This window comes from Pseudorca crassidens, chromosome 6, assembly GCF_039906515.1.
Source record: "Pseudorca crassidens isolate mPseCra1 chromosome 6, mPseCra1.hap1, whole genome shotgun sequence".
Classification (NCBI taxonomy): domain Eukaryota; kingdom Metazoa; phylum Chordata; class Mammalia; order Artiodactyla; family Delphinidae; genus Pseudorca; species Pseudorca crassidens.
The window spans coordinates 44,123,585-44,136,963 of record NC_090301.1 but is presented as its reverse complement, the minus strand read 5'-3'; the positions used below and the strand labels follow the sequence as shown (position 1 = coordinate 44,136,963).

The window sequence follows — 13,379 nt, the reverse complement described above, 5'->3', positions numbered from 1 at the left end:
TAATAAAAGAAAATGTTATTAAAGTCAATTTTTCAAGAAAGTAAATATATGTGTGTTTAATAATCACCTTTATTATAGAATAAAAATAATAGCATCATACTGTTAAAAAAACTTTTCTATCTTACAGTAATCTAAAATTATAATCAATGAAAACTTAATATGTATTTTTTTGCTTCATTGCCAAACTGTGTATTTCTGTATCAGGAATACTTAGTGTGATGTTAAACCATAACTGAAGTGAACTACTCAACCATTGTAACAGAGGATTAGGGAGTTGTCTATCATTATTATTACACATACATCTTATGCTTGTCGGATAAATTAGGCAGTTTCATATGTCAAGTCTTACATTCAAGAACATCCTGTGTTCTTGACAGGATGTGGTATTCATTGAAGTTTTTGGTAGGTAATCTAGTAAAATATATGTAAATAATCCCTCTATCTAGTGTTTTAAATTGTAACAAAGATAATCTTGTTATAAATGAATGCTATCTAATGAAAATGTATTAATTTTTCAAAGACTTCCTCTGCAAAATTCCACCTAGGCATGAATGAACTAAATTTAGTACCACTTCTCATTGCTCGACATCATACTCAGGGATGACCAAAATTAGTATAGTTTAATTTGATATGTTTTGCAGTGTGTAAATTGGAACTGAATGACCATGCAAATGAAATTTCAACACTATACGTCATGTGCCAGGCAAGTCATGACTTGCTTATCACATTTTAGCCTATGGTTTAATTTCTTAGTTATATCACTGGATAGTATCCATGTGTCTTATTTTTTAAAGTGATCATTTGATATTTTAAATGGAATTTTTTTATCATGCTACATTTTTAATGAGTAGTATTGGAATGAATGATCAAACAAGTGTAACTATTTGATTTCTATTTCTATTTCTTTTTTTTTTTTTTGCCGTACGCAGCCCTCTCACCACTGTGGCCTCTCCCGTTGCAGAGCACAGGCTCCGGATGCGCAGGCTCAGCGGCCATGGGTCACGGGCCCAGCCGCTCCGCGGCATGTGGGATCTTCCCGGACCGGGGCACGAATCCGTGTCCCCTGCATCGGCAGGCGGACTCTCAACCACTGCGCCACCAGGGAAGCTCACTATTTCTATCTCTTATATAATTAATGTACAAATATAAATGCTACATTTCTTTGGGCAATTTGATTAATTTAATTTAACCTCAGTTCCCTCTATGAAATGGGCATAATAATAATACTTCCAGCATTATGAAGATAAAATTACATCATTAATGTGAGGGGACTTTGAAAGTTATTAATTATTATTTCAATTTGTATTACTGTACACAGTAAAGTAGTGGTTTTAGTCACATACTACCATAGATTTCCCATTAGAGTCTATTTGTCCAAGATAATCTCCAGGCTGATAAAAGATAGATGTGAACTGTTATAATCCTACGGACTTTTAGTTAGTGCCCAGTATTGACATTCCCCAGCTGACAAACCATGACTCAGAGCTTTTTTTTTGTTTTTAGCTCTCCTGCATTTTGTCTTTTGGAATCATTCTTCTCACTCTGACCCACCATCCACTCTACTCTAGCATTTCAGAACTCTTGTCTCAGTTTTTGAACCAATTCACTTTATGACTTTGGGCAACCCTCTCTTTAGACCTCAGTTCTGTCATGTGTAAATTAGATGATCTCTAAGGTCTATTCCATCTGTCACATCCTATGACATTGACCCACTTCTATCTGTTTGTACATTTCTCTGCTTTGCTAATCACCTGCTCTTCTTCCACCTTCTCATAATACCAACTCTAACCTTCCTTATTAAAATGCAGCCACACAACATTTGCAGAAACCAATGCTGAACATATATAAGGGTATATTACAAATTATACATTAAAAAATATAGTTTCACTCTTTCATTAGGACTTGTTGAAGAATTGGTGTAACCAGAGCAATGAATCATTGTGTTGAACTGCTCTGAATTCAAATTCAGACCAGCCACTGAGGTATCTCCTATTGTCTCAGAGTTCTCTTCTGTAAACTGGGGACAGTAATGTCTCCTACATTGAGTGTGTCAGGAAAGTTCCTAGCACAAATCTGGTGCTCAGTAAATATTATCATCTCATACCCTCCTAATTCTGACATCCAGACATCAGAAGCCCTGATGATTTATGATTTTGGTTTTGACACATAAGAAGAATGTGAGTTCATAATTTGAAGTGCTTTTTATTCAGTTGTCTAGTTTAATCTATCACAGACTTGCCAGTTGATGATTGGATGATCTTTAAGAAACATAGAGGGTTTCCCGGGTGGCGCAGTGGCTGAGAGTCCGCCTGCCGATGCGGGGGACACGGGTTCGTGCCCTGGTCCGGGAGGATCCCACGTGCCGCGGAACTGCTGGGCCCGTGAGCCATGGCCGCTGGGCCTGCACTTCCGGAGCCTGTGCTCCGCAACGGGAGAGGCTGCAGCGGTGAGAGGCCCGTGTACCGTAAAAAAAAAAAAAAAAAAAAAAAGAAACATAGAATGTTTTGGTAATTAGCAAGTGTTTTAGCCATGTTAAGACATCCAGGCCGATTTGATACTTATTTTCCTTTTCAAACATTCAATTGGTTAAGGATTAAAACTAATTAATTGGGAAGCAGGCCCTTATAAGTATACTTTATTACTTCATAATTTTTATCTTAAGAAGGAAAATAAACTAGATTCTATGAATGAGCTCTAAGAAGACCCTGAGCTCCCTGAAATTATATGCAAAATTGTGAGTTTTCTTTTTCCTGGTGAGAGTGTCCCACAAGACCCAAAAGGGTCATTGACATTCTTAAATGAGTATATGGTGGTTTAAAGTGAAATAGATTTGTTTTCGTTTGGGGTATAGAATAATTGAGTTCTAATCTAGCTACTGTCAATGTCAAAATATTGCCTTTTTATTTTAAGAAAATAAAGTTTTCTACAGAAGTGCGAAAACCAACTTGAATACAAAAGGAACCATAGAGTCTGAAAGGGTTTTTTTGTTTGCTTTTATTTTTTACTGTGTTTTTTTTAATTAACATAGGTTTGTGGGAAGTATGAGAAGTATTACAAAACATTCAGAATATTAAAACTGATACACTACATTGAACTTTACATAATGTTTTCTGAAAATTTCAGGGATTAGTGTCACATATCACAAGTGAATATTCTTGGGGTGCTGAAAATGAAAGTGACATGCCCATAGGCAGAATAGCAGAGCGCCTTTGCCATTCCTAGGACCTAGGCAAAATAGAAAAAGAAATGCCTAGGTCTTGTCACAAAACAAATTGGTCCTGATGCTTTCTTTCATGGTCATATGGGTTTTGAAGTGGGCCACCAAATGGAGAGGTTAGTGGTGTGATCCTGGGGCTCATGGTAAGGGTGAATATAAAGGTTGGGGAATCCTGAAACTGGGTCCTTGGAAATGGAGGGTGTTCCTTCCTCACAGTTCCCACTGTAGGGATCAAGGTCCCCAGTTATTTGTGCTCCAGAGCCTAAGGTGTGTTAATGGGCCTGCTGATCCAGACTTTAAGGTCATGTATATTCATGGCCCTGGAAGAAGTATGTTCTGATATGTGCAACTGAAAAGTGGCCTTACCCCGTCACCGCAGCTGGCTCCTCCCCGCACAGGGGCAACTCCCTTACAGCTCCAGCCTTGTCAGTGTTAAATATGTCAGTATCAGAATTAGAAAAAGTACTGCACTTTGTTTGTATGAGTGTAAATTGCTGTAATATATTTCATGGTTATAATAATTATAAATTATTTATTTAAGAACCATAACACTAAACAAAATTTTAATCGCCTCCCCCATTAGACATAGTCACTGCTTTAGAGCTAAGCTATTAAATTGGCCAGGGATGGATTCTAGGCACTTTATAATTATTTTTCAATTCAGTTTGAAAATTTGTGCCCCCAAAACTCAGATAAATGTGCCAGTATCATTAAGTGCTAGGAAAAAAATGCAGTTTCCCTGTGTCCCTGTGGCTTCAGTAGAACTTGTAACTCTAGGACCATATACCCTTGCCAACTGCAATGCATTTGGAAATTGAACCTATGAAAACATATAAATAGTTTTCAGGTCAAGATAAAGAGAAATGAAACAGATGTAACTAGCCCTTGCTTTTGTATGTTTAAAGCAACTTGACCAGAACCAATTTAACAGGAATTTCACTCATGAGAAACTAGAGTAGCAGACCTAAAATTTCTAAACCAAACTTTTGTGCTAAATCATTAAACTTTTACAATAAAGTGAAAACCAAAAATCCAGAATTAATCATTATAACATAAAACTGTTGTGTCTTTCAAAAAACATGAAAACACTTTAATATAATTTATATTGTTTCTACACATTAGATGTAGGAAATAATTTTACTTAGTCATAAGTATAATGTATTTGATTAACAAAATCCTAATTTACAAAATAGAAGTAAATATATGTAGAAATATATTCATTATCAAATTATAAAATTAACAATTCTTAAGATATCATCAGTTTATTTTTCTGATTTCAGATAATAGAGTTAAATCATTTTGGTATGCTTAATAATATTTATAAGTATTAAAATAATGGAACGTTGAGATTTGAATACAATAATAGTAAACCACTGAAATTTCACATTCACATTTTACAGCCATCATGAACCCGTAAGTGAATGTTAATAATGTAAAAAATATAAAATGATTGTAATATAACCATCTAACCATTAGCATATGGAGTTTTAAGACCACATTTAATCAGCTAATTTTCTCCGAAATATAAGCATTTGCTTTTCTGTCATACATGAAATGTCTCTGTGCCTTAATACTTAATTTGAAATGTGCTTACTGTAAAAATATACCAAAGTAAATAAAAAAGGAGACATTTATTTACAAAACAATATTGTATACATATTATATAAATGCAATTGTTTCAAAGTCTTTTTATACAATATTGATAGAATCAGTCATTTCCATTATTTCATCATAAAAACTGCAGTGTTGCAAAGGCAGGCTATAATTTTGAAATTTTGATAAAAATGAATACTTTTTGGCTGCCTTGTAAATGCAGTTTCTCCAAGTATGCTACAGAATTGAATCCAGACCTCTAGAAAAATGATTTTTCTTTCATTAAAGAAAATCCATTCCCCATTTGGAGGAGTATGAAAATGCACCTGAAGAAAGGAGAAACATTACTTTACTGAATGTATTTTATTTGATAAACCTGATAACATCAGCCATTCAGCCTATTGTATTAGCACCATTGGCATGAATTGTTAATGCACTGTATCAATCGGAATAGGAATGGGAACTTGCACATGGTGTACCATCCCTATTTTTGTGGAATCTTATCTTACCAAGTATGCTATCATACAATATAAATTCAAGTGTTTAAGGATGATTCAAATAATGGTATATAACAATCCTGCATTTTACCAATACTACATATAGATTTTTCTGTAAATATTAAATGAAACTGTAAAGAAATAGACTTTAAAGCATACTCCTTTAATTCACCAGAACACAAGGAGAATTGCTTTCATTTACCTGCATATGTTATGATATATATGAACATAAATGGAATTTGATCTCCAAGTTAAAAAACTCCGGAAATCATAAAACTTTTTATTGTATGATTTGTTTTGATGGTTAAATGCCAACCGTTGCATATATTCTCTCTTTTAGTTCATATACTGTAGCTTATGCGTAAGTGACTGTAGCATGCTCTAGGCTTACAGCCTGTGGTACATAATTTCACAGTTTCAAAATTGTTGAGGGGAAGACCTTCCACTTTTTAGGAAGTTATGAAACAAGTATAAATCTCATGAGCACCCACAGCGATCTACTACCATGGCTGGAATTTTCCCATATATTATTTGTTCTTTGCCATTAAAATATAGCATATTAATTGGAGACATCTTTGTGGGAGTACAACAGGGGCCTGCTGAACCTCTGGGGTTTGCTTGGTGCACAAGATGGGTATGAGGATATTTTTGTAAAAATACAAATTCACACTCTCCAGAGCAGTAATTGGCCTTATATCTTTTAGGTGCAATAATCCAATCCCATCCAAAAGCTTCAAAATCCACAGTTAGAGGGTAACGACAGCATCGAGATTCTGTGGAGTGCTCATCACAGTCGAGTCCAAAATCTCTCCTGGATCTTTTTGGTGTGTCTGTTACCTTGACTTCTAAAAAGGGATTCTGTATGAAAAGGAAAGAAGAGTTAGTAATAGATCCTGAAACACCTTCCTACCTCAAGCAGTCGTTGTTGAAGAAAGAAACTAATCATTTTGCTTCTGCCACATTTGTTTTTATGTTTTAATGTTGCCACAGCATTAAGGAATTTTCATTTATACTAGGCTTGATACTTCCCTTATGGCTCAAAAGACTATAGCAGCAATACAGATTCCCCTGTGGTCAAATCTTTGTCTTGCTTATTCTTGTTTTCCCCAGTTTGAGTATCTGAATGCCTGGCACATAATAGATGCTCTGAAAATATTGACGGCAAGAAAGGGAGAGATGGAGCAGAAAAGAGAGGGAGGAGTGAAGAAAGGAGGAAGGGGAAAAGCTAGCTTCTCTCTTCCTGCTTGTTGGTTAAATATGGTGGCTAAATATGTCTGATGACTCCTGGAGGGATAGGTATACTCATCCATCCTCCATTCACTAGATCTTATTCAGGGTTCCTTGGATATTAACACCAAACCAAAATAGTTACCACCCAGCACTGTACAGATTGTAATGGGAAAAAGGAAGGTAGGGTGATGAAGGTAGTGGTAGGTATATTGGGTTGGAACAACCAACTCCAAGAGAGGGAGGGACAGATTCAGAAGAAGATACGATAATATTTCCTTTATTCTTTCACTGAAAAATGTTGCTGTTCAGATATTTAAACAATAATTTGCTAATCCTTCCCCCACCCCAATCTTTTCATGCATTTGAGACATTTTTCCTTTTATATGGAAAAGTCTGAGGAATACATCTTATTAACCATCTGTTTAATAATAAATAAAACCTCTGTCACATCACCAACTTTGATCATTAAAATGCTGTCTATAAAAAAGAACACATTCCTAAATAATTAATAGTAGTTTTTATCCTGTATCAAAATCAAAATAGACCTGGTAATTATTGGTATTTAAGATTATAAAAAATAATAACATCATTTTGGGAGTCAGTAACATTTTATGTAGCATATTTAAAGAAAAATAGATCACTTGGAAAATTGTATAATCTCTTAAAGAATATGTTTTCATTTAAATTAGATATGACTTACTAATTATATATTCTTTACAAGCAAGACCATTTAAAAACTGAAAAGCTATCACATTGCTTACAAGTATAATCTTTTGTTGTAAATTATATCAATAAATGGAAGTAAAAGATATGGTCACATTAAATAAGTTTTTGAAAACAGAAGTAAACACAAGCATAGATAAGCCAGAAGAGTGAGTAACTCTAAATTTATACTAGGTTTTAAATGGTTTTTATTAATTTTTATAATATATAAGGCATTGTCTTCTGTTTGACCTGATATTAAATTAGTTGGCATTACCTAAGTAAACTCTTGCAGAAGAATAGTAAGACAGTTCAGAAATAAGCTTGTTGGTACAGGTTAACTACCCCGAAATTTTAAATTTTATTGGGGTAATTCACAGAATAATCCACATATACATCAGTGCATTAACAGCCTAGAAAATAAGGAACATTTATCTTGAGGGATCTTAAATATACTATATGTAATAGCATATAAGTCTAAACATATTGTATTTAGTTAGTTGCTATAATTAAAAGCATTTTATTTCAATTATAATTTTTAGAGTTTATTTTTTCCACTTTATTAAGCCAAAAAAAATGTTAACACCTTTGGCACTCTTCTAGGGAAAAAAATGTTTTTTTGGGTATGTCCTAGAATCCACTATGAAGACTTCATGTTTTTATTTATATAATCATATAGCACATCAATGAAAAGCACTTTATATTTCATTCCCAATTCAAAATAATTCCTTAAGAAGTTAAGGACTATGGTGTAACTTTTTTCTTTAAGTCCTCATACAAACTAAAAGTATCAAGAGAGTGTTTCATAGGATATGAAATTGGACACCTACTTTTATTGGGTACAGGGCTACCATCGGGGTAAGATACCTTTGTCCGGCTTATGAGCATAGGAAATTGGTAGTTGTTTTCCACTACTATTCATTCACATTATGAATAAAAACATAAGGTTTTTAGTTATTTTCAGTAATCACTTACCAGCCCATCTTCTCCTGGTCCTGGGAAGGTTACAGCAAGATCATGCCCATTCTCATCTAAAGCTTTGATTTCAATGCCTAAGTTGGATTCAGGTTGTTTGAGCCAATTTTGCAACACTGTCTTCACATCAATGCTCTGCCAAATACCAGTGCCTGGGTTCATGTCAAGTTTCAGAGATCGGATTCCAGTATACCTTGTACCGTCTTTCATGGGTTTGATGAGTCTCAGGATTTGCACAAACACTGTTGTAGGAGTCTTGACTGGCCTCAGATATATCCAGAGTTGGGCCTTTACTACTTTATTGTATTGTATTTTAGAGCTAAATTTAAAGAAGCAACATTTGGGTTTTCCTTCCACTTGCATTAGAAGATCAGCTATAAATGAATAAGAAAAAAAAGAGTTACTGAAATCATTTTTCATGACAGATGCATGAAGTCCTCCATATTAATCAATGAGCATGTTTATTGGAATAATGTGTGCACAGTTAGTCTTTTAAAATGAAAAAAAATCTGTAGAATTTCATTCATAACTCAGAAAACTATCAAATAAAATAATTACTATAGCTTTTCAGATTTTCTTAGATGTATGTTTTTTCAGCTGTTTAGGAGGAACCTACTTCCTCTCCAGAGAACTGTGGACTAAGGAAAATTCTATTAAGGAATGAAAAGTGGATGAAATTTTAAGATGATGATGATTAGAGAGAACAAGAGAAACTGTGGAGGAACATCCACTTAGAATTCTTTGGGAATCTGAGTAGTTACACTTACTGAGCAGCTGTACCAATCAGTCTGGAAGAAGGAACCCTTCCCCCAGGCCTGAATTACCTGGGGACAAGACACTGAGCAACTGAGCCTCAGGAATTAGTAGAAAATATAGTACATCTGTTATGTTTGGGTGCTGGGATAGCCTTTTAAAGGAACAAAACTAGCAGGTAAGTAGCACCAAAATCTAAATGTTGCATTCAGGCTATCTCAAAACTTAGAAAACACTGTCTTTAGGGCCAGGCTGTCATTGTAAGCAGAAGCACTTAGAAATTTCTTTCCTTTTGGTTTTCCAAGATTGTTTATAAATAAGGCAGATCTACTCCAGGATTATCTGATAGCACAGTCTTAAAGGAAAATTATTCGTTGCATTATAACCTAATTACTTAACAAGAAAAACAGTATTTTGAAACTGTTTTGAGTCCAGTTTAAAGTGGGTAAACCACTCTATAAAGCAAGATCACAGACATATGGCACAAAACTCTTTCTTGTCATGCCTTCTCTGTTAAGGTGCCTGTCCCACTTTCCTTGAGTATAGTTTTGGACTGCCTGCAACAGGAATGGTATGACGTATATTATCTTCCAGAAGCAATGTAGATACTACAGGTAATAGTCCTCCCTCCTATGAAGAGTAAAATAATACTTTAGGAGGTTATGAAGCATGTGCCTGCCTGGAAATATGCAGATCGGGTACTTTCAACAATAGTACCATGGTCAAGGTATAAGTGGGACTTTGTGAGCCATAGCCTACTCAATTAAAATGTTTATTTCTTAGCATTTTCTGATAATTAGCTCATGATTATTATTATGCTATGTTTACTTCATCATTGCTCTTAGTAATACATTAAATTTATAAAAAATATTTTTTCATATTTTCCAGTGTTGTAATAGCTTTCAAAATTAGATAACTCTAATTTGTGAAGAACATAAAGACACTGTGAGAAATAGTTTTGAATAACAGAAGTCATTCTAGGTGTTCAGCAAATGCCCACATAGGCTTCAACATCTACAAATTTCTTTCCAGTTCTCTTTATTATGAAAAAACCTGTTATTATAAATGCATATTTCAGACAACCAAATGCAGTTATGAAATTTCATGTAGTTAAAAAATTTCAAGTTTTTCACGTTGCTTGTAGTATCTCCCAATCCTTACCTTGGTGTATTAAGCTGTGAAAGCATAAGCATGTTGTAGTTGTCACATTAAACTGTATAACATTAATGCTATGCAAGCATTTTATTTTTAGCCTTTTAGCTCTCTAAGGAAACAAATTATGCAGCAGCTTTCAGTCTCATTAGTATATTTCTCATGAAATCTCGAAAAAAAAGAAACTCTTTTCCCTCCTACTTACATACAAGCCAACAGCTTGTTAAAAGAGCCTGAAAATAGATCGGTTTCTCATAAACACTAGAACAACAGTCAGCAGAACTGTTGCTCTACACTAATAGGACTACTCACACTCTGTGGGCATGGTAATGACCGTTTCCGTCGTAGCATGGTAATCATCATCTTCCAAGGAGCCGTCACTGCTGTCATCTCTCTGGACATCGTACTGATCAATCAGTTCCCGGAGTGGAGGAGCTTTGGGCAAAAGTTGTCTTATAGCATCTTTGCTGATGTTAGGAGCTGTTTCCAGGCGAAGTTTACTGAGGATTTGGATTTTTATGGCTTCTAGTCTTGAGGATTTAGTGTTTTGTCTCCACATACATGCATTACACAGCCCCTCTTTTTCTACATTTTCCTTTTGCTCGCTGTTCTCATTCAGATCCACTGGACCAGCAACAATCAGCATAAATAGGTAAATACAAACATAGATTTGCAGTTTTTGCATGATTTTAAAATCAATACAATCTTTTTCCTTGTTCTTATTTCTTCCTTTTACTTTTCTTTTGCTTTTGAGTAATGCCAAGCAAAATGTTAATGCCTGCACAGTCTGAGAGACAACTTGCCACACCAGTGAATCTTTTATACTGTATTCCAAGTGGCTTTTTATATTCCAACTTTGATGAGACAAGTGTCGTCAGGATCTATGATTGGCTCTTGCTCCACAATGAATCTCGCTGTCAGAGGTTAAAACCCTGTCTGTCACAAGTCACCAAACAGTATTTTGTTACAGTCAAGGGTGAGCTGATTCATTTGACTACTTCATAAAAGAAATAAATCTACAAATAATGAAAGATATATGTGACATTTGAAAAATTAAAATCTATTTTAACAATAATATAAACTACACTTAGATCTTGTTCATCTTTATATGTGAAACTTTAAAATTATAATTTAAATAAGTAAATCTTAATTTACACTTCATACTTAAAAAGTTGAAATGTCTTTTCCTCAAAAAATAAAATGATTTTATATTATTTAGGCAAGGATTTGAAGTAAAAGGATTTTTATTTGTTGTAGTAAATTATTTTTAGTACTGTGTAATTAGGGAAATACAGATTTAAATTTAAAGTTAAGATAGTGATACTAGTAAAAGATTTTTGGCTATAATTTGAGAAACTTGTTTTCCTGAATAAATTCTTAACACATAATGAAAATCATACTTACTTTAATATTAAACTGCTCATGAAATTATTTTTTAATAATTTAATATCTTTTATTCATATGAAAATTGTGTTCAGTTTTTGACTGATTACTATTATTTCCTATCCCAAAGTTGCAGATTAATATTGCTTTGAGGATGTGTTTTTTCGTTGTTTATTACCAAGAGGATAATGTCAGCTATCTGAACTTAGAATAAGCTTAGAAGAACTTAGAATAAGCTTAAGATAATGAATTTTATGACTGGTAATGAAGTTTTCCTCAGATTTCCAGGGGTAAAAGAAAAACCATAGTATCTACTGTCTATAAATTATATCCAAATATTGTGGACACATAAAAGGAAAGGAGCACCATAATAAAGGGTGCCCATTTTTCTATTTCCCAACTGTGCTAGGTTTGCACCCCTTTGCCAGTTTCTCATTTGACCAGAGGGCAGACACCTGGCAGGGATTTGGGGTAAGGTCTGGGAGCAGAGAATAGAGCTTTTTGTTCTCTAAATTTAAGTGGCCTCTGTAGGGATCAAACTCTCAACCTTAGCTTTGGGAGCCACAAGATCTAATCAAATGAACTATTAAAAAGCTAAACAAACATAGCCAGCGAGAAACAGAAGCTGTTTCCAGGCCACAGGAGATTTATTCTTCCTACTTCTTTTGGGGAAGCTAAGGACTCCTGAGAGAGTTAATCCATTACTTTCTTTTCCAAGAGAATGCAGTGGTTCATATCAAATATTCATTTTTTTAGGTCACTACTTTTGCACATTGTACACTAATTTACTGCCTCAGTGCACTAAAATGCAACTCAGTAGCCTGAAAAGTTAATGCATTTTCATCAAATTCTTAAGAGGTATCTACATCTCTTGAGAAAAAATGGCCTTACATAATGCATTAGATTTGCCCATCATTAAAGATTAAGGAAAACCAGACACAAACCAGATGCCCTGAAAGGTTTCAGATATTGTTTGTTGTGGAGCAGTATTAGATCAGGCTTATAAAGTTTTATTTGTTTGGTAAATTTATTTTTCAGCATATAAATCTTTGTAATGTTATAATGATTGTAACATATGCTTCTATATACTTCTGAGTAAATCAAATCTTTTTTTTTTTTTTAACTCTATTAGAATTGCATAGCAGTTGGGACCTCAGGTTCTGCAGTCAGATAGACCTGAGTTCAAATCTCAATTTTGCCACTTCTAACTATGTAATAATGGATGAGATACTTAACTTCTCTAACCTTCAGTTTCCTCATAGAGTTTTGGAGGGGATGTAATTCAATAATACATGTAAATTGCTGAGTATTCTGCCTGTCACACAGTAAGTGATTGATAACTAGTACTTGAGTACTTGGTCTTTGTTTCATGCAGAGGGGTTTGAGACTATGCTTAAATTTATCCTCCACATGAACTAGAACTGCTTCAGTTTGTAGCTGCCAATTATCAATTCACGTAGGCTAGCTCTCTAGTAAAATGTTCTAAGGCAGCCCTATCACAAGGCACATTTCAGCTGTTTATTCTTACTACCTGGAATAGAGGAAACAAAGGTCATCATTTCCACATGGTCGATGCTTATTACTCACGGATTCCATGTTTGCAAATTTGTCTCATTGCCGAAACTTATTTTTTACTCCGTAATCAATACTCATGGCGCTTTTGTAGTCATTCACGCACATGCACAGCGCAGCAAAAAATTTGAGGCTTCCAACACACAGGATCCCAGTTCAGGTCAACCAAGGCAATTCTCTGCCTTGTTTCAGCACTTATGCTTAATAAGTGCCCTTTTTACAATCTATATAGCACCATTTTTTTTCACATTTTTGCATGGTTTTTTGGGGGTGATTCTGCGTTCAAAGTGGCCCCCAAGCATAGT

The 13,379-nt window shown here is 34.5% G+C and overlaps 1 protein-coding gene across 1 annotated transcript; it reads right to left on the bottom strand.

Annotated features, from left to right (window-relative positions):
• Positions 1-4,529: 4,529 nt before the first annotated feature.
• Positions 4,530-10,959, bottom strand: MSTN (myostatin). The gene is made up of 3 exons (XM_067739868.1): positions 10,432-10,959; positions 8,215-8,588; positions 4,530-6,165 (listed from the first exon to the last, which is right to left on the bottom strand). Exons 1-3 carry the CDS (start codon positions 10,802-10,804, stop codon positions 5,785-5,787), a joined length of 1,128 nt encoding a protein of 375 aa, XP_067595969.1. The 5' UTR covers positions 10,805-10,959; the 3' UTR covers positions 4,530-5,784.
• Between the last annotated feature and the right edge of the window lie 2,420 nt (positions 10,960-13,379).